The sequence below is a fragment of the Cydia fagiglandana genome, chromosome Z, assembly GCF_963556715.1.
Source record: "Cydia fagiglandana chromosome Z, ilCydFagi1.1, whole genome shotgun sequence".
Classification (NCBI taxonomy): Eukaryota; Metazoa; Arthropoda; class Insecta; order Lepidoptera; family Tortricidae; genus Cydia; species Cydia fagiglandana.
Window position 1 is genome coordinate 14,914,160 of NC_085959.1, and position 26,196 is coordinate 14,940,355.

The 26,196-nt window shown below is 40.2% G+C and overlaps 1 protein-coding gene across 1 annotated transcript; it reads left to right on the top strand.

Moving 5' to 3' along the window:
- Positions 1 to 3,582: 3,582 nt before the first annotated feature.
- Positions 3,583 to 24,475, top strand: LOC134678791 (ER degradation-enhancing alpha-mannosidase-like protein 3). The gene is made up of 10 exons (XM_063537482.1): positions 3,583 to 3,941; positions 4,898 to 5,044; positions 6,424 to 6,576; positions 7,406 to 7,559; positions 7,932 to 8,101; positions 11,469 to 11,690; positions 13,246 to 13,411; positions 13,858 to 14,246; positions 15,276 to 15,477; positions 22,252 to 24,475. Exons 1-10 carry the CDS (start codon positions 3,826 to 3,828, stop codon positions 23,116 to 23,118), a joined length of 2,586 nt encoding a protein of 861 aa, XP_063393552.1. The 5' UTR covers positions 3,583 to 3,825; the 3' UTR covers positions 23,119 to 24,475.
- The last annotated feature ends 1,721 nt before the right edge of the window (positions 24,476 to 26,196 follow it).

Genomic DNA, 26,196 nt, shown 5'->3' on the forward strand with positions numbered 1-26,196 from the left:
GTAGTTGCTGAACGTAATTCATGGCTATCACTTACTCCCTTTAACGCATAAATGTGTCCTTGTCCTCCAGACTGGCCCACGCTGGCCCAATATGTACAAGGGCCTTTAGTGTGCACTATAACCAGTCTAAAGGATCCCAGTACACAGTGGTGAAGGATGGGCCATGCCACGCCGTCGCCATTGTGTACAGAGGACTTTGGTATTTTGGTATACAATGGCGGACGACTGGCCGTCAGTTGTCAGCCGTGGTAGGCAATCGGGCTGTTGTCGGTTGTTTTGGCACACTTCAAAGGAATCGTGGCGTACCATGGCCTGTGATGTTCACAGTGTTCACACAGTCGCCATTGTTTGTTTAGTTTCTTGAATTTTGACCGCTTGATTAAATGTTGATAGCCCAAAACTTTTCAGTTTATAGTTTAGTATCAATCAGAGCCTGCATTTTTGTTAATTTTTTATTTGTTTTAATTTTTTTGCACCATTGTGTGAACATCTGCGTGATATAGGCCTACAGTTGCGCATTGCAAAGCATGGCTTGGCGTGGACCATCCTTGACCACTGTATACTGAAGCCTTAAGAAGCGATAAAACCATGATTAAATTATAGTTTGTGTCTGTAAAGCCATTTCCGTCAGCAGAAAAAAAGCTGCATATAGTTGACCAAACAGATCTTGTCAGTAGAAAAAGGCGGCAAATTTGAAAAATGTAGGCGCGAAGGGATATCGTCTCATAGAAAATTTGAATTCCGCGCCTTTTACTACTGACAAGATTTGCTTGACCATCTATATTTAAAAAATATACAGGGTGATTCATGAGACGTGAGCAGGACTAATCCTGCACACTCAGTAACTGATAATCGATCGATCACCGTCGTATTTAGGTGAAACAACCACACTTTTTCCTAATTTTTAACATTTTGGCGAGGGCAAATTTAATTCTCTACAATCATGGTCACCCTACAAGATCTAATTAATAAACATAAAACCTCTTTAACCGTCACGACAGAATTATGATTACGAAGAAAATAAACTGTCAAACTTGAGTGAGATACGAGTTTTCAAAAGTAACCAGACCGTGATGACATTCAATTTGACACAGGATATCGGTAGTTTAGTATTCTAATTGTAGGGTGACCATGCATTCCGTAAATAAATTAATAACTTTTTTTTTTCAACTCGACTAGAAAACTAACGTTAACCTCACTAATACTGATACAAAACAGTTGCTTATAATTTACGAAATGCGCAGTGTTAGTCCTGCTCACGTCTCCTGAATCACCCTGTATAAGCGCGAGGGGTTTCCCGTAGAAAATTTGAATTTCACGACTTTTTCTATTGACAAAGTTGTTTGAGTGGCCATAGTCTTCGAGCAACACCGGCTTCCGACACGTCGGAAGGGAGGGGCCCAAGCGATATCTCGCCGTACAAATCTTTCTGCCATTTTTCGCGGGGGGAAAGGTGCACACAGTCGCATTTCTCACACACTTACATACAAAATCCAATCTGTAATGACGACACAAATACATAGAAAATGACACACGTCAAAGACAAATCTTGGAAACCTCGATCTCTTTTTGTGTACGGACGAGTGACTAGTGTCACAACACGCACACTAACACATTTTCGTTGAAGTATGTCATTGTATTCTGAGAGATGAGAAGTCGGATTTGTCGCTCGACCGATCCGCAATTTGTACTGAGCGAGCAAAATCGATAAATCCAACAATTACTTGAGACTAAAATATAATAATTGTATTTAAATGTAATTTAACGTATGATATGTAAAAAAAAAATTACATGTGAAATGTATCACTTTCTTTTTGTAAATTGGATGTCCCCGACCTCTTTTTATAACAAAAAACCGAGCAAATAGGCATTTTTGTGCAGCAGTGTTCACGCGCGCGTCTGGACTCGGTCTAGTGAAAAATCCAAGTGCAACTAGTTTTATTACCCGCGCTAGATTAAATTGACGCGCTAATCTTGTACCTCGGCAGAGGGGAAATAGTGCGAATGCCGCCTCCCTTCCGTGTTGCTCGAAGGCCATAGTCATTAAATAGTTTTGGGGACAAATAAGTTTATTGGCAAGGGATCCTTCCCTTCAATTATACATTGTATTTTATGTATTGTATACTGTATACCTACTTATATAAAAATTTAATTTATCTATCATTTTTTTAACGCAGTATTTGAATTTCTGTATGTTTCATTCGTCTAGGCTCCAGTACACAGTGGTCAAGGATGGTCCATGACAAACCATGCTTTGCAATGCGTAACTGTAGTAGGCCTATATAACGTAGATGTTCACACATTGGTGCATATACATATATGTACATATGAATCTGTATATACATACAATATACTGCAGCGGTTCTCTGATTGCCCACCACGGCTGACAACTGACGACCAGTCGTCCATTCCCATTCCCCCCTGTACATAATGGCGATGGCGTGGCATGGCGCACCCTTCTCCACTGTGTCCTGGGGCCTTTACGAGCGCAAGAGAAAAATGGGTACACCAAGAATAGTCTCAACGCCGAAAATCGAACAGTGCTCGATAAAAAAGCGCCGCGCATAAAAACCGCCTTCGTGTGTACACATAGAGTTAGACTAAAAAAAGTGATTTTGATAGCCCCCAAAGCAGTGCAAGTGTGTTATATTATATCCAGCCATTTCGGTCAGTAGAAAGGAGCGGGAAATTTAAAAAATGTAGGCGCGAAGAGTTATTGTCCCATAGAAAATTTGAATTTCGCGCCTTTTTCTACTGACAAATTTCTTTGACCGTTGAATTTTGACGTATAAATAACACTTGCACTGCGTGCGCTATCAAAATCGCTGCAGACTTTTCTTGGTCTAACTCTACATCATGGTAATCTATTTGTGTCACTTTTTTAACGCACGTTGAAAAAGCTCTCGGGCCTTATTACTTTGTGGGAGCGGCCCTGCGTCGCACCCAAGGTCATGGTGCGGTGCGGTAGACTGTTAAGTTGCTAACACACTATCGCACCGCACCAAGGTCATTGTGGGACGCACCCATAAGTAAGAGGGAGAAAGAGATATCGCTTTCTCCCTTTTACTTATGGGTGCGTCCCACAATGACCTTGGTGCGGTGCGATAGTGTGTTAGCAACTTTAAGGCCCCAGTACACAATGGGCCATCGCCGGCCACTCCAAGGGACGCATTTATGCGTTAGAGGGAGCAAGTTATATTGCTATCTCATTCTACCGCAAGACTGCGTCCCTTGGAGTGGCCGGCGATGGCCCATTGTATACTGGGGCCTTTATGGCTTTAAGGTACCTACTAGGTACATACGTATCGCTACCTAACAACTACCTATACTCCTATACATATTTATATAGGTGGTCAAACAAGTTTGTCAATAAAATAAGGAGCGACATTCAAATTTTCTATGGAACGGTAACCCTTCGCGCCTATATTTTTTTTAATTTGCCGCTCTTTTCTACTGACTAAAATAGCTTGGCAGAGTATATCTATACTCTTTGATGCAGCCTTGCATAATTTTTTTTTGCAGTGTTATAGTCTGTGGCATGTCATTTACCCATAGACTAAATACACGTCAATTATTTAATTATCACTGATACAGTACTACACATCACAATCACATCACAACTTGCGACACTGTAATATTTGAAGTCGCTTAATTTTTGACTGTAAACGATATATAAAATACACTACAACAATGTGAAAGTGTTAAAAATGATTAAATTATAGCAGTAGCGCCTTTTATGTTTTACTTCCTTCGTTTCCATATTCGTTATTTCATGTTTTCTTTACAAGTAATTATTAGTCATATTGTTACTGAAAATATTGTGTTATGATCATAATAATGGCTTATCGAGTTCTATTAGTTCTTGTTCTTGCAATAATCAGTGTGAGTACTGAAGAAGAAACTTCTGCACCAATGACTAAAGCTGAAAGAATAAGTTTAAGGTAAAACCAATGAAAGTCTAATGGAATGTTATCTTTTATCAATACATTAAAATTTATAATATTGAAGAATGCTCCTAGTAAATAGTTGGGGTAAACGTGAAAATGAAAAAAATGTTTAAGGTCTAGAAATAGAAATGTAAATTACAGAAATAGGCATCAGTTTGACCTCTTGAATTGGGTTATCATTTTAAGACTGTGCTAACCAAGAGTTGTAGAATAAAATGCGATTAAAGCTACTAAATACTCAGGATTTTCTACCGTCCTATTTTATCTTTTCAACAAATGTTTGCTCTTAAACATAAAGTTTGGTGGGTAGAGGCAATTCCTGTTATTGTTGTGACCACCATAATGGTTAATATTGGTAGAATTGGGCAAATCCCCATTCTAATATTATTAGAATGAAATTTGTAAAACTATGTACATATTCTTCAGTAATATGAAATCAATTTTATTGTGTTTCAGATAGTGAAAGTCTTTTACAACTCTGTTAAAAGGTTTCATTTAACTTTTCTTCTTGTTTACCACTTCAACTCCTAGAATATGCCCACCAAATTTTATAAAATTGGAGTTAGCTTTGATTCCCTTGTCTTGACTTCATATTGCATTCATAGGAAATGAGGGATGAAGTTTGATTACCTAACTTCTTGTACCTATTGTCAAATGTGACTATTTAAAATAAACACATCTTAGATAGCTTGGTTAAACACATTCACTGCCAAGAACATGTATGTGTGTTCATTTTGTACTGAAATCAGGGCGCCTGGCGCCAAAAGTGTTAACCAAACCTATGTTGTACATATGTATATTAAACGGAGGACTTCATCTGTGTTAGATTGTCTTTATTTTATAGAGTTATTTAGCTTACTATGGTATTATGTATATTTGTGTACAATATATATTTAATTGTTTCATTATACCATTGTAGATTTTAAAATGTCCTTCATCATTTTCTACAGAGAGGAGGCCCGTAAAATGTTTTACCATGCATACAATGCATATATGGACAATGCATATCCAGCGGATGAGTTGATGCCTCTCAGCTGCAAAGGGAGATGGAAGGGCATCACACCAAGTCGGGGTGATATGGATGACGCTCTTGGAAAGTAAGAAAACTTATTATAGTACGTAATTAATTCTTAGCTATAGGGTATAATGTCCTGTGAAATCCTATTCATTAATGAACAATTGAACATACATTACTTTGTTTGTATGCTTGTATTTCTACCCTATCATAAGGTGCAAAACTATCCCACGTGAAACCACACACTTGACATCTTATTTATGTACTGAGTGGTGTGTGGGGGTCATTTAAATACCAGAATAGCTTTCTCCAGTGGTAGAACTTCACGTAAACATCAGAATAGTTTAGAGTTATTTTGCAAATATCTCAAGGGTCTGCAAGGGCAAGGGTCCGCACGGGGCGCCTCTTGCCCTGCGGCTCGAGTCGCACTGAAATGTATGCAATTGTAGATACAAAAAAAATATGGTTTCAATGTAGAAACCAGTTATCTGTATTGCAATACCGATAACAATAATTGCCTTCAAGGACAATCGCGTGTTTCTAATAGTTACAGTACCTACGTGTTCATTTTAATTTCATATTCACTGCCTGCGACTCTAGGCGGGTTCTTTATTTATAGGCACTTTTCGCCACAAAGCCACATAATAAATAATAGTACTAGGTACAGGAGACTTACTGTCTAACAAAACGCGTCTGTTACGATCAGGACAGATATGGCCGCTAGGTGGCGACAGCACCACGCGCGGCTTATGGCTAGCCACCAAAATTGGTGTGGAACGGATGTACTTTTAGCTACCTGTTGCAAAGCGACGAAATCGCGGAGTGAACCACGCCTGACAAAGCGGAAAATTGTGTTATTGTAGCATTCGTAGCGTGTAGCTCGCGATGGCAGTGAATGCGATAAAGAACTTTTTCAAATCCGTACTTCAATATTTATTTATGTATTAGCTGGTGGTTTTATATGTTTCTGGAGAAACACGCGTACAGTCGCCATCATATATATCGGAGCGGCCAAGGTGTTCACAATATCTGAACACGCACTCTAACGCCTTGACAATAGAGGCGTGTCCAGATATTTGTGAGCACCCTGGCCGCTCCGATATATCTGATGGCGACTGTACTAAGTAGGAACTAATTTTATATTCTTTACTGTAAAGTAAACTACTGTAAAACAAAAATAAAACAACAATAATTACGACAAGCTTGTATTCTTGTAAAACATTGTTCGAAGGGGACTTCTACTTTTATTACAAGTTAAAAGCTTTTGAGAAACAAGTACGTACGTATTACGTAAGGGTACGACTGTCGAACTTTGTCTATTATTTCTAACTTTTGTCCCATATGCATTGCATATTATGCATTATGCAAACAAAAACAAACCTGATCGACTGATATCATTAATAAAAAGATATCATCAAGCCACGGATATTATGGTTATGATAATATTTTGAATGTTTTCAGCTTTTCCCTGACGCTAGTGGACAGCTTGGACACGCTGGTGGTGATGGGAGACTTCTCCGAGTTCAGCAGGGCCATCAAACTTGTCATCAAAGACGTCTCCTTCGACCACGACATCGTAGTTTCCGTGTTCGAAACTAACATCAGAATGCTGGGGTGAGTGTCTTCAAGTTCTTTACTCCCTTCGCGGCGAGGCGAGTTCACTTTTGCGATTCCATGTAATATGGTTATATTAGAGCGTTATTTTGACCTTTTTATTGTGACCTTTTTTGCTACTTTTGTGTTATTTCTATTCAGAATCACGAGCTTTTTCGATCCTAATGGGATTAAAAAATGTCCCAGATTTTTTTTCCTATTGTGTTTTGTGTTACCATTTCCCCATATACTTTGTATGGCGGTAACAAAAAGGAATGTTTGAAAAATTTATGGAAATTTTAGGACACTTTTTTCCTCCTCTTCTTCCTTCTTCTTCCTCGCGTTATCCCGGCATTTCGCCACGGCTCATGAGAGCCTGGGGTCCGCTTGTCAACTAATCCCATGATTTGACGTAGGCAACTAGTTTTTACAAAAGCGACTGCCATCTGACCTTCCAACCCAGAGGGTAAACTAGGCCTTATTATTGGGACTAGTCCGGTTTCCTCACGATGTTTTCCTTCACCGAAAAGCGACTGGTAAATATCAAATGATATTTCGTACATAAGTTCCGAAAAACTCATTGGTACGAGCCGGGATTTGAACCCGCGACCTCCAGATTGCAAGTCGCACGCTCTCACCGCTAGGCCACCAGCGCTTTTTATTTTTTCTTTTTTCCTCCTATAAGGATGAAAAGGACTCGCGATCCTGACTAGAAATAACACAGTAGTGGCAAAAAGGTCACAATATATAAAAATGGCAAAAAATAAAAGAAACCCTCCTTAAAAGAACCAGTTACCTGACCTGACCTTATGCCCTCTATAGCCTGTTGTGATGTAATTGCGTATTGCAGGGGCCTGCTGTCCGCGCACGTGCTGGCAACGGCGCTTAAGCCGGAGGTGCCCGTGTTGCAGTGGTACGGCGGCGAGCTGCTGGCCCTAGCCGAGGACCTCGGACGCCGCTTACTGCCCGCATTCAACACGTCCACAGGGATCCCGCACGGAAGGGTACGTACCGTGCTGGCAGCGACGCTGAAGTCTTACAACGAACGTACGCGAATGATATCGCCTGTATTATGCCACCTTCGTCTTTTAATACAAGCGTACATTTTAAACCAGAACCACGGCTACGTTTTAACTGGATTGTTAAGAGGAAAGGGGATAACCGTTTCTCCATACAAATTTAGACCCTTTTTTCCTCCCTGTATATAGAATTTGATGTATTTTAAACTAACCATAGCAATATGCATGCAGATATATGCCTATTCATTTGATTTTGTGATTATTATAAAAGTTAGGAGCGAAAAACAAATACGAAAAAAGCGCGCGCGTGACGGTTCCTTAAGCATCGCAACCCTCTCAACGCATTATCGGTTGCAGGTGAACCTGCGGCACGGGGTGCGCTACCTGCAGGAGTCGCGCGAGACGTGCACGGCGTGCGCGGGCACCATGATCCTGGAGATGGCGGCGCTGTCGCGGCTCACCGGCCGCCCCGTCTACGAGCAGAAGGCCCACAAGGCCATGGACAGGCTCTGGAAGATCAGGCACAGGTAAAATAAACACTGACAAACCCACTAGACCAGCGGTCGGCAACCTTTTAGCAGCCAAGGGCCACATAGTAGTTAAGGAAGTTGACGCGGGCGGCACTTTTGTTAATACGTGTGACTTTAACAGACATTGTTGTTTGACAATATTACAAAATAGCCAGGGGGGCTCGCGGGCCGCTTGTTGCCGACCGCTGCAGTAGACTACTAGACCAATTATTATTTTTTCCATGGGCTACCAGCTGTTTTATAGTGAATACCTATATCGAATAATTTTAGCAATGGATTGTTCAGTTTCATGGAACACTTCAGTTTCTCTTCAGGGACCACCAGTGGTATCGCGCGAGTCGAAGTACGCCTAATGTGATCTGGGTCCGTTTGCGTCCTATGTAACTAAGGTGGTGAAAAAAAATACCAGTAATTACCACTGGTAAAAAACTTGATGGTAACTAATGGGAAAAACCATGGGCTCCGGGTCCGCGCTCGCCGCCCAAAGGTCCTGAAAACCATTGTTCCGTGACGGGAACGACATACAAAGGAAGAACTTGAAATTTGAATTCGTATATATCGTTAAATCTATACCGTATCAGTTCCAGCGCTTTCTTTGTTTTCTGTAGCTAGCGAAAGCGGCAACTTGAGCTCGATCCCTATGAGAAATTTACCTAATACGTGGTGGGAGTTCATACATGTAGTACTTGCCAGACTTAGAGAATCAGCAGATAGATGTTGTATTTAATTACGTTTAGTGACTATATTGGCGACTGTATATAATCTAAAATATGACTAAGCCCTAAGATCTACGAGATACTAAGATCTAGTCTATTAACTCTGTTAGTTACGTAGCTTAGTAGGCGTAAATGAGTCATTTAAAGCATTGTTCAACAATAATAAATTCACTTATCGGTGAAATACCATATGAATTCACATAATACTTACAGTGAGGTAAATACCTACGAATAAACTACACGAGTTTCCTTGTAGTACATAGACCACGTTTTCCTTTTGCTTCGCTTTTGTGATAAAAAATAATAAAAAAGCGGCCAAGTGTGAGTCGGACTCGAACCTCAATATCATTTTTGAAGACCTATTCATAGATACTCCACACGTATGAGATTTATAAAAAAAAATTGAGTTTCAGTTCTAAGTATGGGGAACCCCCAAAATTTATTGTTTTTTTTTTCTATTTTTGTGTAAAAATCTTAATGCGGTTCACAGAATACATCTACTTACCAAGTTTCAACAGTATAGTTCTTATAGTTTCGAATAAAACTGGCTGTGACATACGGACGGACAGACAGACAGACAGACATGACGAATCTATATGGGTTTCGTTTTTTGCCATTTGGCTACGGAACCCTAAAAATAAAACCAAGCATTCATTGTTTCATTAAATTGTGGCCCCTTCCTTGTAAATCTTGTAATGCACTTGATGGCATGAGAGCTCTAAAAATGTGTAGAGACAGTTTAAGAAGTCATGCTCGTTCAGAATGAATGATCCCATCTGATACCTCAGTGCCCGTCATTCTTCTGGTCTCTTAGTCTACTAGAATTTTTTCTGTAGACTAATAAACGTCGCTAGGTTCGCTAATGATGACCATGCATGTATTTATAAATCGCTGATCCAACTAAAGTGCCTCGACTAGCAGCGTGTAGCGAGTAGCGTTGGCGTTATCTTTGCATTTTAAATTAGATTTATGTTTTTGAAATTAGTTTTATGTCGAAAGCATTACTTGTAATGAACAATGTAGTTATTTTATGCATATAGTAAGAGAGGCAGGCCTAAAATAGGTAAGGCAATGGCGAAGGCCTAAAACTTTTAGTGTTTTATTTGATTTTACTAATGGATTTTAGTCCCTATAGAAGAATTATTTAAGTTCAATAAAAGAACTAAAAACTCAAAAAATCCGCTTTGACCTATCCCTAAAGGAGCCTAAAGCGGGTATAACTACAACCTAGAAGAATATAATCACAAAACTAATTTTGAGACTCCATATAGGTATTTGTGTTTAATATTTATTTATCATCATCATCATCAGCCATAAGACGTCCACTGCTGAACATAGGTCTCCCCCTTGGACCTCCACTCGTACCGGTTGGAAGCGATCCGCATCCAGCGTCTTCCGGCGGCCTTAACAAGGTCGTCCGTCCATCTTGTGGGTGGACGTCCTACGCTGCGTTTGCTAGTCCGTGGTCTCCACTCGAGCACTTTTCGACCCCATCGGCCATCTTCTCTGCGCGCAATGTGGCCTGCCCATTGCCACTTCAGCTTGCTAATCCGGTGGGCTATGTCGGTGACTTTAGTTCGTCTACGGATCTCCTCTTTTCTGATTCGATCACGCAGAGAAACTCCAAGCATAGCCCTCTCCATAGCTCGTTGAGCGACTTTGAATATTGAGATGAGGCCGATAGTGAAAGACCACGTTTCGGAGCCGTAAGTCATCACTGGTAACACACATTGATTAAAGACTTTCGTCTTGAGGCACTGAGGTATGTCGGACGAAAAGACATTACGTAGTTTCCCGAACGCTGCCCAACCGAGTTGGATTCGACGGTTGACCTCCTTCTCGAAGTTGGACCCACCTAATTGGACTACTTGTCCTAGGTAGATGTAAGAGTCAACAACTTCGAGTACCGAGTTCCCAACAGATACTGGGATGGGCACAACATTGGCATTTGACATAAGTTTCGTCTTGTCCATGTTCATTTTCAAGCTCACCCGTTGTGAAACTCGGTTGAGGTCATCGAGCATCATGCTGAGTTCCTCCATCGACTTTGCCTTGACTACGATATCGTCGGCAAACCGAAGGTGAGTGATGTATTCACCGTTGATGTTGATGCCAAGTCCTTGCCATTCCAGGAGCTTGAAGGCGTCTTCTATTACGGCAGTAAACAGTTTCGGAGAGATAACGTCTCCCTGCCTTACGCCTCTTTGCAATGGAATTGCCTTCGTGCTCTGCTCCTGTACTCGGACCGAATAATTTATATTATATTATTAAGTGAGACCTATTTCATCATTGTATACGTCACACACAAATTGCACAGTACTATTTTCTTATATCTCTCATACCAACTGTTTTTTCAATAAGCGTTGCATATTTGTATGTAAGGTACTGGCATTCTACCAGCGATGTGGCTTGCCGCATCACAATGCTGAGCCAGCGCCTTTTCTGTGCCGTGACACATGGCTTCATAATTTTTTAATGTAATATTTAGTTAATAGTTTTTGGTAATTAAGTTGTTTTGCATGTTCTTATCTTGTACTTTTATAATGCCGTGTTGTGGGTATGAATAAAGAAATTATCTATCTATCTATCAGTTTCGAAAGATTATTATCAGCTCCTTACAATTTTACTGAAAATGAGTTATATTTCAGGACCTCTGACCTAATGGGCACTGTGATAAACATCCACTCCGGCGACTGGGTCCGCAAGGACTCGGGCGTGGGCGCCGGCATCGACTCGTACTACGAGTACTGCCTCAAGGCGTACATCCTGCTGGGCGACGAGAAGTACCTGGCCAGGTTCAACCGCCATTACAACGCCGTCATGAAGTACATCAGCAGGGGGCCCGTCATGTTGGCCGTACATATGCACAGGTAACCACACATTACTCATTAACATTATGAAACTGCACAACGGGACTTAATCGCGTATTTAAGTTTTATAGTTTGCGTTGTGCAGTTTCATAATGTTAAATAATCGTGAAAGTTTAAATCAGTATTAGTCATTAAGTCAGGGGTCTCCAAACTTTTTTTACCTGAGGGCCATATTGCGCCTCAGAAACTTCGCGCGGGCCACCGTCGGCGCCGGGGTGGAGGGGGGTGTATCTAGGACTGAACCCCAGGAGCCTGGCTCCCGCGGGCCGGACGCTTTGGGTGTCGGCGGGCCGGATTGGAACGCGTCGCGGGCCGGAGAACCCTGGATTAAGTTAACAGTTAAATAATAATCTTTAAGTTAAGATGATGGTTACCACTAACGTAACTTAGTAGATCCTATATTAAATAGTACCATCGCCCACATTGTTAAATGTCCATCGGTAAATCTTATTACAAAAGGCAGAAAATCCACCGATGGACAGTTACCGAGTGTTGCTGTTTGTACGAGAGCAAAACCGTACCTATTCATGCAAATTACAAACTTAAAAATCGAGTTACATGGTTAATATAAGGATTTAGCTTCTTTTAATATGACACGATGTTAGATGCGATCGAGCGGAGCAGCTCACAGCATAATATATTACAAGTAAAAAGGGTCATGTCATCAAATATGTCTTTAGACAATAGCATATGTGCATGAAATTAGTGTTTATACTTAAACCAAAAAAACTGGACAAGTCCTAGTTGGACTCGCCCACCGAGCGTTCCGTACTTTTTAGTATTTGTTGTTATAGCGGCAACAGAAATACATCATCGTTGAAAATTTCAACTATATAGCTATCACGGTTCATGCGATACAGCCTGGTGACGGACAGACGGACAGTGGAGTCTTAGTAATAGGGCCACGTTTTTACCCTTTGGGTATGGAACCCTAAAAATGACTTTACAAACGTCCTTAAAACTTTGTATGCCTTTCTATGATCGCGAATCTCAGTAAACGCTTAATAATGTGTCTTTGGTAGATCCACAGACAAAACATGAAAACATCCTCTAGACTGAGCATAGTCGCGCTACCCCCTCTGCCACGCATACGGTAATTTTACTCCATGTTCGAGTCGAAAATGTCTTTGTGTGACATCCGTGTCTTTGAACGGACCAATCACGGCACGGGACTTCGCCCGCATTTTTGGCATCATCGTTTGCATGAAATAATTGCTCTGAACTCGGTCTAGAGGATTCCTAGTCTATGGGTAGATCTAAGGGTTGAATTGTAAGAGCATAGTGTATTTTCCTACTAGTCAAATCAGTTACTTTTTTAGAGCTATCAAAATGATTTGCTAATATGGAATTTATATGAAACATTACATCGTGACGTCACGGTCAACTCACCTACTTTTTATATTACTATCCGATTTATTAAATAGAATTGTGTTTAAAAATAACTCTTATCTGTGTTTTTCTAATTATTATCTGGAGCTTTATTGTATGCATGGTGTAAAATAATTTATTTTAAATACAGTAAAATATCCTATTGTGTTTGGTTTGTTATTCCCAGGCCGCACCTCCAATCCCGCAACTTCATGGACGCGCTGCTGGCGTTCTGGCCGGGGCTGCAGGTGCTGCTGGGCGACGTGCGGCCCGCCGTCGAGACGCACGAGATGCTCTACCAGGTCATGCAGCGCCACACATTCATACCAGAAGCCTTCACCACCGACTTCCAGGTATCATGTACACTCATAACAAATTGCGATTGTATAGACGAGACGCCACTAAGAATAGTATTCCACCTGTCCAATTTCTTGGTATAATGTGCATTGCATTTCATTCTCTCATCCAGCAGAATGTGAGAAGAAAATACAGATTCGATTAAGAAATTGGACAGGTCCGTCTGTCACCGTTATTTTAGTGTATGGGAACGTGACGTTGATCAGTCTATTAACTGTGTTTGGCGCAACAGGCCCTAAGTATCGATTCCAATGATCCTTAATTTCACTGCTTAAGGCTGTCTTCCCACTGAGGCGGAGAAGAGTGGAACTGACATTCGAAAATTAACCAATAGCATTGCTTGTGCAGGTGACGTCAAGAAGAAATGCATTTTCTATTATCCAACAAATCCAATGCAGTGTTCATGGAAGGCCGTATATTTACGTCATTATATGTTTAACAGGTGCACTGGGGTCAGCATCCCCTCCGACCCGAGTTCCTCGAGTCCACGTACTTCCTCCACCGCGCCACCGAGGACGACCACTACCTGCATGTGGGCAAGATGGCCCTCAAAGCTTTACAGCAGTATACCAAAGTGCCTTGTGGCTACGCCGCAGTCAACGACGTGAGGACCCGAGTCCACGAGGACAGAATGGACTCGTTCGTCCTTGCGGAGACCTTCAAGTATCTATATATGCTATTCGGTGATGATAAACATATGCCGGTCAAGTTGGAAGACTATGTGCTGACGACGGAAGCGCATTTCCTGCCGCTCTCGCTGGCCCACGCGGGGAAAAACACTTCCTACTTCAGCTTGAAAATAGATGACGAAGACGAGGACAAGTATAGAAAGTAAGTCTTTTAGATCACGTTCGTTTGCTTGTTTTATTTTAAATGTATTAAAAACCTCCCTCCCCTGGTTATCATTTCTTTTATTTACAATTTGTTCTTATTCTACTTAACCTGCAGACAAGTTTGGTTTTAATTATCCCCTGACATGGGTTAGGTCAGAGACTTTTCTCTTCCAACATCTTTAATTGCCATTCTTTACATCATGTACTTTTCTGATCTTTTAATACAAGTGACAACATATTTTCGTTTACTTGTTGAAGAAACGGAACTATTTTGAGAATATTTTTAACAGTAGCTATGGAGAATTGTGACACGTAATGCCTTATAAAATATAAGAAATGTTATATTATTTTATTTTGCCATTATACGTTATAAATTAAATAATTATTTATTTGTTTTTATATAAAGCACAATCACTAAAACATTTTTATATATGCCTGAATAAAACTATCATTGCCAAGTTGGCTAACGTCTACAGAAAAAAAAAATTTAAATTTAAAAGTCAAACCGGCGTCCGCTATTTTCTCTTCAATATTTTCACGTAAAACTTATCTGATCTGTATCAAAATAATTTAACTTAATTTGCAACGGTGAGAGTGTTTTTGTATGAAATGAGTTGTTGTGATTATTTTTTGCGATGTAAGTCATCGCTGAACGTAGTGTAATACTGTATAGTGCTGAATTAACAATATCATTCAAGTTCAAGGAAAAATTCGTAACTGTATCTGTAAGTGTAATAGGCTCACGTAACCAATATTTGTTTTATTGTAATTTTGTCGATAAGTACCTGTTAAAAAACGTCGTTCAATATGCATGTCCCGTGTCTTTAATGCTCTGGTTTCCTAGGATAACGGTGCCGTCCTAAAGCGGTCATAGGTACTTTATATTACGACATCCGTATTAGGCGTATTATTTTGTATCGAGACGGCCGCTATATGACGGCACCGCTATCCTAGGAAAAACGAGCTTTAGACATCTTGGGATTCGTAAATAATGATACAAATGGCATTTGAAATATCTTGTAATCAGGACATGTCCGAACACGGCTTCGCTGGTGGCGGAGAAGGTGCGCCAGCCGATGCGGCAGCTGCTGGGCGCGGCGGCGGCGCGGCCGCCCGCGCGCCTGCGCCCGCTCAACGACCCGCGCCAGATCCACGCGCTCGCCGACATGGGCATCTCCGTGCTCACGCTGCCCGACGGCAGGGTGCAACTGCTTTACACCACCAATACGGTAACTATAGACAAAACTTGTTTTAACCTCCTTTGTCTACTTACCGCCAACATCTAAATTTCCATTTACGTCGTTCGAGGTATAGTTTTTACTGAGTATATCGATACAAGGTATACCCGGGTAAGATCGCATGGGGGTTAAGATCGTATGATGGCAATTGCTACGTTTTCTTTTTTATCACTTGCAATAGACATTCGTGGACAAGTTAGTGAAAAATGAGTATTTTTAGGGTTCCGTACCTCAAAAGGAAAAAACGGAACCCTTATAGGATCACTCGTGCGTCTGTCTGTCCGTCCGTCTGTCACAGCCAATTTGCTCCGAAACTAATGGACCAATTAAGTTGAAATTTCGTACACATATGTAAGTCTGTGACCCAAAAACGGATATGTAACGTCAACAAATGAATTTTAAACATAGGGGCTACTTTTGGGGGATAAACCATAAAATTAAAAATCAAAGTTTTGCAAACTATGTCGTGTTACATATCAAACGAAAGAGCTCATTGTGAGAATCTGAAATATATTTTTTTATAAATTTACGATAATAATTTTAGAAGTTATTCAAGATAATAGACAAAAAATGACCATTCCCCCCCCTCTATCTCCGAAACTACTGAGTCTAAAATTCTGAAAAAAATACACTAAATAGTCCTTTACCTAAAGATGACAGGAAAACTTATTAAAAAATCTAGAGTCAAGCGTGAGTCGGATTTAAAAACAAAAATGCTGTTTAGGTTTTTTTAGGGACACAGCCGCAATACTTTAAGTGAAACATGATGTAGACAGCTATTGCGAAGGCCCTAGGCCGATATCCGCATAAGGCCGAAGACCCGAAGCGTCCCGAAGAGGCGTGCCTTTAGCTTCAAGCGTGAGTTGGACTGTAGATAAAAAAATGCGACTAGGCTGTATCTGGCACCAGCCGCAATGGTACTTGTAGTACTGATTGATTAGGTTACTAGGTATTGTCACGTGTTTTAAAAAGCACTATACAGGGTGGCCAAAAAATAAACTAAGTCTATTCCCGTTGCCGACGTGCAACCCCGAAATCGCGAAGAAAAATTTGGCTGTTTCATACGTTTTGGCTGGTCCGTTTTCTATGGGAGGATTGGGAGGATACATTTTTTTTCGCGATTTCGGGTCCCATAGTAAATGTTGCTCAGTAGGTATAATCCCAAAACCTCCCTGGTTACGGGAATGTGCGTATTTTTGGCCACCTTGTAGGTATTATCTCTCTTCGGCCTTCGCTTTTAAAACATTTGCGGAAGTTGTAGGAAGCCCGACCCGTCGGACGCTCCGAGTTTTAAGCTCTACGCGGAGCCACAGAATAAATAATAGTACTAGGTACAGAAGACTCACTCTCTAACAAAACGCGTCTGTCACGATCAGCACAGATATGGCCGCTAGGTGGCGACAGCGCCACGCGCGGCTTATGGCAAACCCCAAAATTGGGGTCGAACGGATGTACTTTTAGCTACCTGTAGCAAAGCGACGAAATCGCGGAGTGAGACACGCCTGGCGGAGCTCGGTCTTCAGTCTTCGCATTTAGACACTTGTACTATTGTTCGGCATTTAATTTCCTATCTAAGCTACTTTGCATATTTGCAGAGATATAAGCCACCACGCCAGAAAACTTCATATTACATGTGTTGAAAACTTGATTGACTCATTCGGGTTTTTCAAGACGTTTCACTCACGTCACGTTACACGTACAAAAAAAATTGTTGAAAATTGTGTGATGTACGGAACCCTTGAAACGCGAGTCCGACTCGCACTTGACCAGTTTATTTTTTTGTGATGTCCTTCCAACTCGCCGAAAAATAGTCCGGTCTTACCAGGGTATATCTTAGGTCATTGCCTTATCCTTATTGATAGTAAATTTCATTTTCTCAAAAATGGACGGCAAAGTCGACTTTGCCATCTAAAAAATAGGTCGCGAAGCGCGGAGTTTATGGTCAGTCAAAAATTAAAAAGTTAAAAACATTGCAGTCTCGATTTTAGGACTGCAATGTTGCATACAAATTCCATTATTTGTCGAGATCCAAACTTTTTAAAAGTTGAAATGGCCATAACAAAAGAAGGCACAGGCCCATGAAACAGCCAAACAGATGATTAGTACCGCGACTATTTAGCTGTCTCAAATATAGTCCGGGAGCCGGCTGCATGAAACAAACCTCATCAAAAAATAGAATATACCTACCCTGTAGAGGTACCTGACATTTAGTAGATTCCAACGCACTTGGTCGGCCTAGGCTTAACCTGGCAGATTTTGTACAAATGGCAAAAACGTTGGACAAAAATTCATCAAAAAAAACCTCATCGAAAAATAGAATGAAACTTGTATGGTAGGATACCTGACCTTGAGGACAGTAAAAAAAAAGTGGTCGGCCTCACCTTAGCCTGGCAGTTTTTGCAGTCCGACCAGATTTATTGGGTCACGTGAGAGCTACAATTTACCTCATCGAAAAATAGAATGAAACAAACGGATTATAATAGCTAAAATAAGCCTGTTGACGTATGTCTTGGTCGGCCTCACCTTAACCTGGCAGTTTTTGCAGTCCGACCAGATTTATAAAAAAATCATCAAAAAATTTTTATCGATAAATCGTATGAAACTTGTATGGTACGATAGCTGCCTTTGAGGACAGTAAAAAAAAAATGGTCGGCCAAATCCTGTGTTTGCAGGTTCCTGTGTCCGACCAATTTTGTGGTACCACGTGAGAGCTACAATTTACCTCATCGAAAAATAGAATGAAACAAACGGATTATAATAGCTTAAATAAGCCTGTTGACGTATGTCTTGGTCGGCCTCACCTTAACCTGGCAGATTTTGCAGTCCGGCCAAATTTATAAAAAAATCATCAAAAAATTTTTATCGAAAAATCGTGTGAAACTTGTATGGTACGATAGCTGCCTTTGAGGACAGTAATAAAAAAATGGTCGGCCAAATCCTGTGTTTGCAGGTTCCTGTGTCCGACCAATTTTGTGGTACCACGTGAGAGCTACAATTTACCTCATCGAAAAATAGAATGAAACAAACTGATTATAATAGCTTAAATAAGCCTGTTGACGTATGTCTTGGTCGGCCTCACCTTAACCTGGCAGATTTGCAGTCCGACCAGATTTATAAAAAAATCATCAAAAATTTTTTATAGAAAAATCGTATGAAACTTGTATGGTACGATAGCTGCCTTTGAGGACAGTAAAAAAAAATGGTCGGCCAAAACCTGTGTTGGCAGGTTCCTGTGTCCGACCAATTTTGTGGTACCACGTGAGAGCTACAATTTACCTCATCGAAAAATAGAATGAAACAAACGGATTATAATAGCTTAAATAAGCCTGTTGACGTATGTCTTGGTCGGCCTCACCTTAACCTGGCAGTTTTTGCAGTCCGACCAAATTTATGAAAAAATCATCAAAATTTTTTTATCGAAAAATCGTATGAAACTTGTATGCTACGATAGCTGCCTTTGAGGACAGTAAAAAAAAAGTGGTCGGCCAAAACCTGTGTTGGCAGGTTCCTGTGTCCGACCAATTTTGTGGTACCACGTGAGAGCTACAATTTACCTCATCGAAAAATAGAATGAAACAAACGGATTATAATAGCTTAAATAAGCCTGTTGACGTATGTCTTGGTCGGCCTCACCTTAACCTGGCAGTTTTTGCAGGACGACCAAATTTATGAAAAAATCATCAAAATTTTTTTATCGAAAAATCGTATGAATCTTATATGGTACGATAGCTGCCTTTGAGGACAGTAAAAAAAAAGTGGTCGGCCAAATCCTGTGTTGGCAGGTTCCTGTGTCCGACCAATTTTGTGGTACCACGTAAGAGCTACAATTTACCTCATCGAAAAATAGAATGAAACAAACGGATTATAATAGCTAAAATAAGCCTGTTGACGTATGTCTTGGTCGGCCTCACCTTAACCTGGCAGTTTTTGCAGTCCGACCAAATTTATAAAAAAATCATAAAAAATTTTTTATCGAAAAATCGTATGAAACTTGTATGGTACGATAGCTGCCTTTGAGGACAGTAAAAAAAAAAGTGGTCGGCCAAATCCTGTGTTGGCAGGTTCCTCTGTCCGACCAATTTTGTGGTACCACGTGAGAGCTACAATTTACCTCATCGAAAAATAGAATGAAACAAACGGATTATAATAGCTAAAATAAGCCTGTTGACGTATGTCTTGGTCGGCCTTACCTTAACCTGGCAGTTTTTGCAGTCCAACCAAATTTATGAAAAAATCATCAAAAAATTTATATCGAAAAATCGTATGAAACTTGTATGGTACGATAGCTGCCTTTGAGGACAGTAAAAAAAATGGTCGGCCAAATCCTGTGTTGGCAGGTTCCTGTCTCCGACCAATTTTGTGGTACCTGAGAGTTACAATTTACCACATCGAAAAATAGAATGAAACAAACGGATTATAATAGCTAAAATAACCCTGTTGACGTATGGCTTGTTACGGGCGGCTTTCATAAATTCAATGTGGCAGTGTGCGGCAGAATCCACTTGCATCAAATTTGATGCAACACATTGTGGCTGGACATTAAGAGATGAAATGTATAAGATCAAATGGTTTGAAGGACACATAACGCCTTTGCGAGTCGAAGAAATAACAATAAGATAATCACTTAATATATGTGAGGTTATCTTGTGTATTTTTATTTATTTATATTTATTGAGAAGTTCAACAGCGTTTACATTAAATAATATACAAAAAACATGAGAACTTATAGCATAGCCAATAACAGAACTTCCTGTAATTTATACATAGTAAAAAATCATCTGTGGGTAGACTTGTAACTTGTGCTGTACAAGAATCGTAAATATAACTTAATTTGTAAGTCTTTAAGGTACAAGGAAAAAGAGAAAAAATTAATAATAACTGTAAACTGGAAAAAAAATCCTAAAATAGTAGGTATAGCTCTAATTTTGCGTAAACAATAAATAAAAAATAGTAAAATAAAAATACATACAGTACCTACATAAACGAGTGAATCTATTAGTTTGTATGCATTTATTGGAATTTATGTGTTCGTGTGTGTGTGTGTGTGTGTGTGTGTGTGTGTGTGTGTGTGTGTGTGTGTGTGTGTGTGTGTGTGTGTGTGTGTGTGTGTGTGTGTGTGTGTGTGTGTGTGTGTGTGTGTGTGGGTGTGGGTGTGGGTGGGTGGGTGGGTGGGTGTATGTGTGTAAGTGGGTGTGATAGTGCGGGACTACCAGACTACCAGGAAAGTTGCTTTGCAATTTGTGATTTGAAAACACGTCTGGAGGAGAAGAAAGGGTCAATGTTTTGGAACGATTTATTATAGGTACGTGCGATTCTACTCAGAATTTAATAGAATAGAATTTTGGCCATAATTGGTACGATGACAGGGAATATGGAATAGTGTGGTGTGACGAGTTCGGCGCGTGGGAGCGCGGAGCCCTAACTGTGACAGCAATCCAACGCAGTCTAGATTTGATGATTTTTTTATAAATTTGGTCGGACTGCAAAAACTGCCAGGTTAAGGTGAGGCCGACCAAGACCTACGTCAACAGGCTTATTTTAGCTATCATTATCCGTTTGTTTCATTTTATTTTTCGTTGAGGTAAATTGTAGCTCTCACGTGGTACCACAAAATTGGTCGGACACAGGAACCTGCCAACAAAGGATTTGGCCGACCACTTTTTTTTACTGTCCTCAAAGGCAGCTATCTTACCATACAAGTTTCATACGATTTTTCGATAAAAAAATTTTGATGTTTTTTTTATAAATTTGGTCGGACTGCAAAAACTGCCAGGTTAAGGTGAGGCCGACCAAGACATACGTCAACAGGCTTATTTTAGCTATTATAATCCGTTTGTTTCATTCTATTTTTCGATGAGGTAAATTGTAGCTCTTACGTGGTACCACAAAATTGGTCGGACACAGGAACCTGCCAACACAGGATTTGGCCGAACACTTTTTTTTTTACTGTTCTCAAAGGCAGCTATCGTACCATACAAGTTTCATACGATTTTTCGATAAAAAATTTTTGATGATTTTTTTATAAATCTGGTCGGACTGCAAAAACTGCCAGGTTAAGGTGAGGCCGACCAAGACATACGTCGACAGGCTTATTTTAGCTATTATAATCCGTTTGTTTCATTCTATTTTTCGATGAGGTAAATTGTAGCTCTCACGTGACCCAATAAATCTGGTCGGACTGCAAAAACTGCCAGGCTAAGGTGAGGCCGACCACTTTTTTTTTACTGTCCTCAAGGTCAGGTATCCTACCATACAAGTTTCATTCTATTTTTCGATGAGGTTTTTTTTGATGAATTTTTGTCCAACGTTTTTGCCATTTGTACAAAATCTGCCAGGTTAAGCCTAGGCCGACCAAATGCGTTGGAATCTACTAAATGTCAGGTACCTCTACAGGGTAGGTATATTCTATTTTTTGATGAGGTTTGTTTCATGCAGCCGGCTCCCGGACTAATAGGTTGGCGTATTTTCGGCAGAAAAACACACTTCTATTTTTTTATTAAAAAAAATAAAAAGGCGGCAAGGGCTTTTTTCTGTGAAAATATATACGTAAGAATGTTGCTTTTGTAAAATATTTCTATGATATTTATATTTCTAGCACCATTTTTGAGAAAAGCACTATATATGACTCGGCTGGAAGGCTACTTGCTGGCTTCGGATTCAATTAAACGGACTCCCAAGGTCGTCCGTTTAAAACGAATCCTCAGCCTGCAAGTAGCTACTTCCGAGCCTCGACAATAATGTACTATTAAATGATATTTCTTACAGGCCAAGACATCAAAAGATGCAGCAGAAGGACTGACGTTTATGCGTGAGATGTCCAAGTGGAACTCAATGAGCGATGTAGAGAATGGTGTGACCCCAGTGGGTGTGGAAGTTCGCGGACGCGTGTTTCCTGCGGGCCCGGGCCACTTCGGGCGCGAAGTGCGCGACGCTCGGATCTCCGGCACGCCCGCCCGCGCCTACCCGCTCGACGCCTGCTCGCCGCTCGACAACGCCGCCAACCTTCAGGGCAAGTTTGCTGTCGCGCAACGGGGGCACTGCACATTCGCTCAGAAAGTCAGAAATATACAAAACGCCGGCGCCAAGCTCGCCATCGTCGTGGACAACGTGCCGGACTCCACGCACACGGTCACCGCCATGTTCGCGATGTCCGGCGACGGCAAGGACGACATCCAAATACCGGCCGTATTCCTCTTCACTCGGGAGGGCGACTACTTGCTGGACGCCATGAATCAGGACCCCGAATTGATCGTTACCGTTGGCGAGCTCAAGTCGCTCAAAAGACAGTACGAGAACACCTGCGAGGACGACAACTGCGAGGCAGTTTTAGAAACATCGAGCGGGCCCGCAGAGTCGGAATCGTTTGATCACCTCAAAAAAGTACTCAGCCAATTAGTGGCGCAGTTTGAATTGTCTTTATCGCACGATGAGGGCGGCACACAGGGGCAGCGCTGCGGCAACGAGGTGTTGGAGAAGCCATTCCAAAACGATAAAGTTACCTGTAACGAAGCCCACACAGAAGACCCTCCGGCCGTTCCTGTCGAGAGAGAAAGAACAACTAACACGCCGGACGCCGCCTCCGACGAAACGTTACAATTAAAGACAGATGTAAATAAACCTGACGACCTTTGATGTGGTCAATAATTATAGCAATTTGTATAAAGTGATGTAAAAATATTGTATATACTATTTGTAAGATTTAACATAAGGTCGACACAATGATCCGTTGTCCAAACATAGACATTTATAGAATAAAACCAATATCGTGGCGAATATGATTCAAGTTACACGGGGAGGCCGTTTCTGTATACAAATGTATCCCGTTCGACTAATCCGTGCCACATCGGCATTCCTTATAAAACCTCCTGGATATCTGAACAGTCTTGTTTGATTGTCAATGAAAGGACGCAGGATAAAGGGACATATGCAGCTACTTATTTGTTGATTTTTATTGGCAAGATGTTATTGGGGTCCCTTTGTTTCCCATAAAGTTTTAAGTCATAATGTATTGTTTGTCATATTATCGTTAGTCATAAAACTGAAACCGTTAACTTTTCAAGATTTTCCTAAGGTCATTCTATAGATAGGTTAGGTTAGGTTAGGTTTGTTTTATGGCAATCCTGAAAAGTTACGCGTTTCTGAGAAAAACCAATTATGACTAACGAAAATTCGGACAAACAGTACATTATGACTTAAAACTATTTGGGAAACAATAGAGACCCGATGTTATTTCTTTTTGTGCTTCAACTTTAGAGAAGGGTCATTCCACCGTTTCGGGTGTTACACTTGAACTCATAAAATAAGGTTTTATTCGATATTGTAACAGGAACTAGGAGGTTATAACTATTGATTCATCTACTACTTTGATAATATTTTCCTTTCCTGTACGCACATTATTAAAGTATAAGAGAAATAACGAGAGAATCACTAAAAAGTAGCTGTTTCGGGCGTTACGCGAATTGGCCTATACCTTCTGACCATCAGTACCAAAATGCATAATTAAGCGAATTTTATCAAGTAAGCTCCAGTTTTATTTATGTCAAGTAATAATAGTTAGTATAGTCTACTGAAACACTGAAGTAACACTTAGTATCACTTCTTATTTAATTTTAATAAAATAAATTACCTGTTTCGGGTGTTACTCATGGTTCGTTTCGGGTGTTACGAGTACGAAATTAAGACAGATTTATACGAAATTATGGCTCATTTTATTGAAATTATTGTCTTTTTAATAAATTCGATTAAAAATATAAGTAATAAATGCTGAATTATTTTAAAATACATTATCTTAACAATAAAAACTGTTTCTCGAAGATATCATAATTATTTTTCTTTCGATGCGAATATTTCCGAAAATATTCACTAAATCAAAAACTTGTTGATGGTGACACCTATTCATTTTGAAAGATCTATCCAACGACACCACACATCACAGGATTAAATGCAAAAAAAAATTAAAAATATTTTTTTTGTACAGGAGCTACCTTAAAAAAACATTTTTTTTCGGTTTTTTTTTGTGACATGAAGGTTCGGTATGTTTTCTATGGAAATAGGTTAGTTTTGACTTCTTAAACCAGTTTTAATTTTTCAACCCTTTGGTAGCGTTTCTTATGGAATGACCCAGAAGTAAGTATGCCGACTCCATACGTAGCTAAGTTTTAAGCGAGTTAAAAATACGTTACTTCCTAAAACTTTTTTATTATTAAATACGGAAGTTGATAAATGGAGTGAGCTATTTAAGCTTACTTATTTCTCTAAGGTTTTAATACGTATTTCCTGCTGGATGCTACACAATATGCAACGCGTCACACAGTCAGCGACAGTAGTAGCTGAGGGCGAGGTGTTCAAAATAACCTTGACACGCTCCTATTCTGTTAAAAATAAAGTCGTGTCAAGATCATTTTGACCACCTCGCCCACTTAGCAACTTCTGCTGCTGACTGTAGGACATGCTTATAGCATTGGTCGTGCTACTAGCCTGAGCGGTCTAAAATTATCATAAAACGTTTCTCCAGAACTTGTTGTATTTAATAAAGTTTTATTTAATTGTGCAATAAAACCCTTGCCCTTGTCGTCTGATCTTATACTGTTTAAATTTTAATACAACAAAACGAAACAGTTTGATTTCTACTAACAATAGGCTACAAAAATATATAAGATTAAATTACTTTCAATATTTTTGACTTTTTAATTTATTGACTTTGTGCATCGTATACTATGGGTAAAATAAGCCTAAATATGGCCATTTGGCGGCAAAATATGTACATCAATTAAAAGTAGTTTATGACCTTTTTCTTGGCACTAGAAATGAGGATCTGCCGAGTCCTAGAAAAAATTAGGCGTCCTAACCCCTTTTCGGGGGGGGGGGGGGGGGTATATGCAAGGGGTTCATTTACAAACAATCTCATTTCACAAACTAGGCAAATGAGGTGTCATTTTAGTGTATTTTTTTGCGCTGAATCGAATGAGACCACACAGCGCCAGTGTTATTTTACGTAACTTCTATGAAATTATGACGTATAAATGACACTTGCTCAAATCCGCTGCCGACTTTTTTTGGTCCGACGTACCTACATATCTGGTACCTATTAAAAATAAAACAACTTCATTTTCGTAAGAACTCCACGAAATATTTATTAAAAGTTATACAAATAATTTGAGCTAAAGAAAGTAAATAAATATTGTAGGACATTTTTAGGCAAATTGACTAAGACCCACAGTAAGCTCAAGAAAGCCTGTGTTGTGGGTACTCGGACAAGGATATATACAATATTATAAATACTTAAATACATAGAAAATAACCAAGACTCAGGAACCAATACCTGTGTCATCATACAAATAAATGCCCTTACCCGGAACCCGGAACCATCGGCTTCATAGGCAGGGTCATTAGTGTCATTACCCACTAGGCCAGACCGGTCGTCAAAACCGACCGATATCCACTTTGGTAACGATTTTGGTCAATAATAGGTACTAGGTATCTCTTTGTATAAGTAGGCTGTCTATACTTTAGCTTTGTTACAATAATTCGTATTTGAAATTGACGTATGTATATATCTAAGGACTCGCCGTACGGGCACTAAAAATGGTACCAGTTCAGCGGTGTCACTCACGAATTCGAGCCAAACGTACAGTCTAACGCGACTAGTTGAGACCAACCGCGCGCGTGATGCGATTGATGCGAACTCGTCAACCAATCGTGTTGTAGCGG

Bases quoted from the DNA above. Each gene is read 5' to 3' on its own strand.
- LOC134678791 (XM_063537482.1), top strand. From the start codon at position 3,826: ATGATCATAATAATGGCTTATCGAGTTCTATTAGTTCTTGTTCTTGCA. The intron at 5,045-6,423 runs GTAAGAAAACTT...GAATGTTTTCAG, and splicing joins ATGGATGACGCTCTTGGAAA to CTTTTCCCTGACGCTAGTGG. The intron at 13,412-13,857 runs GTATCATGTACA...TATGTTTAACAG, and splicing joins CCTTCACCACCGACTTCCAG to GTGCACTGGGGTCAGCATCC.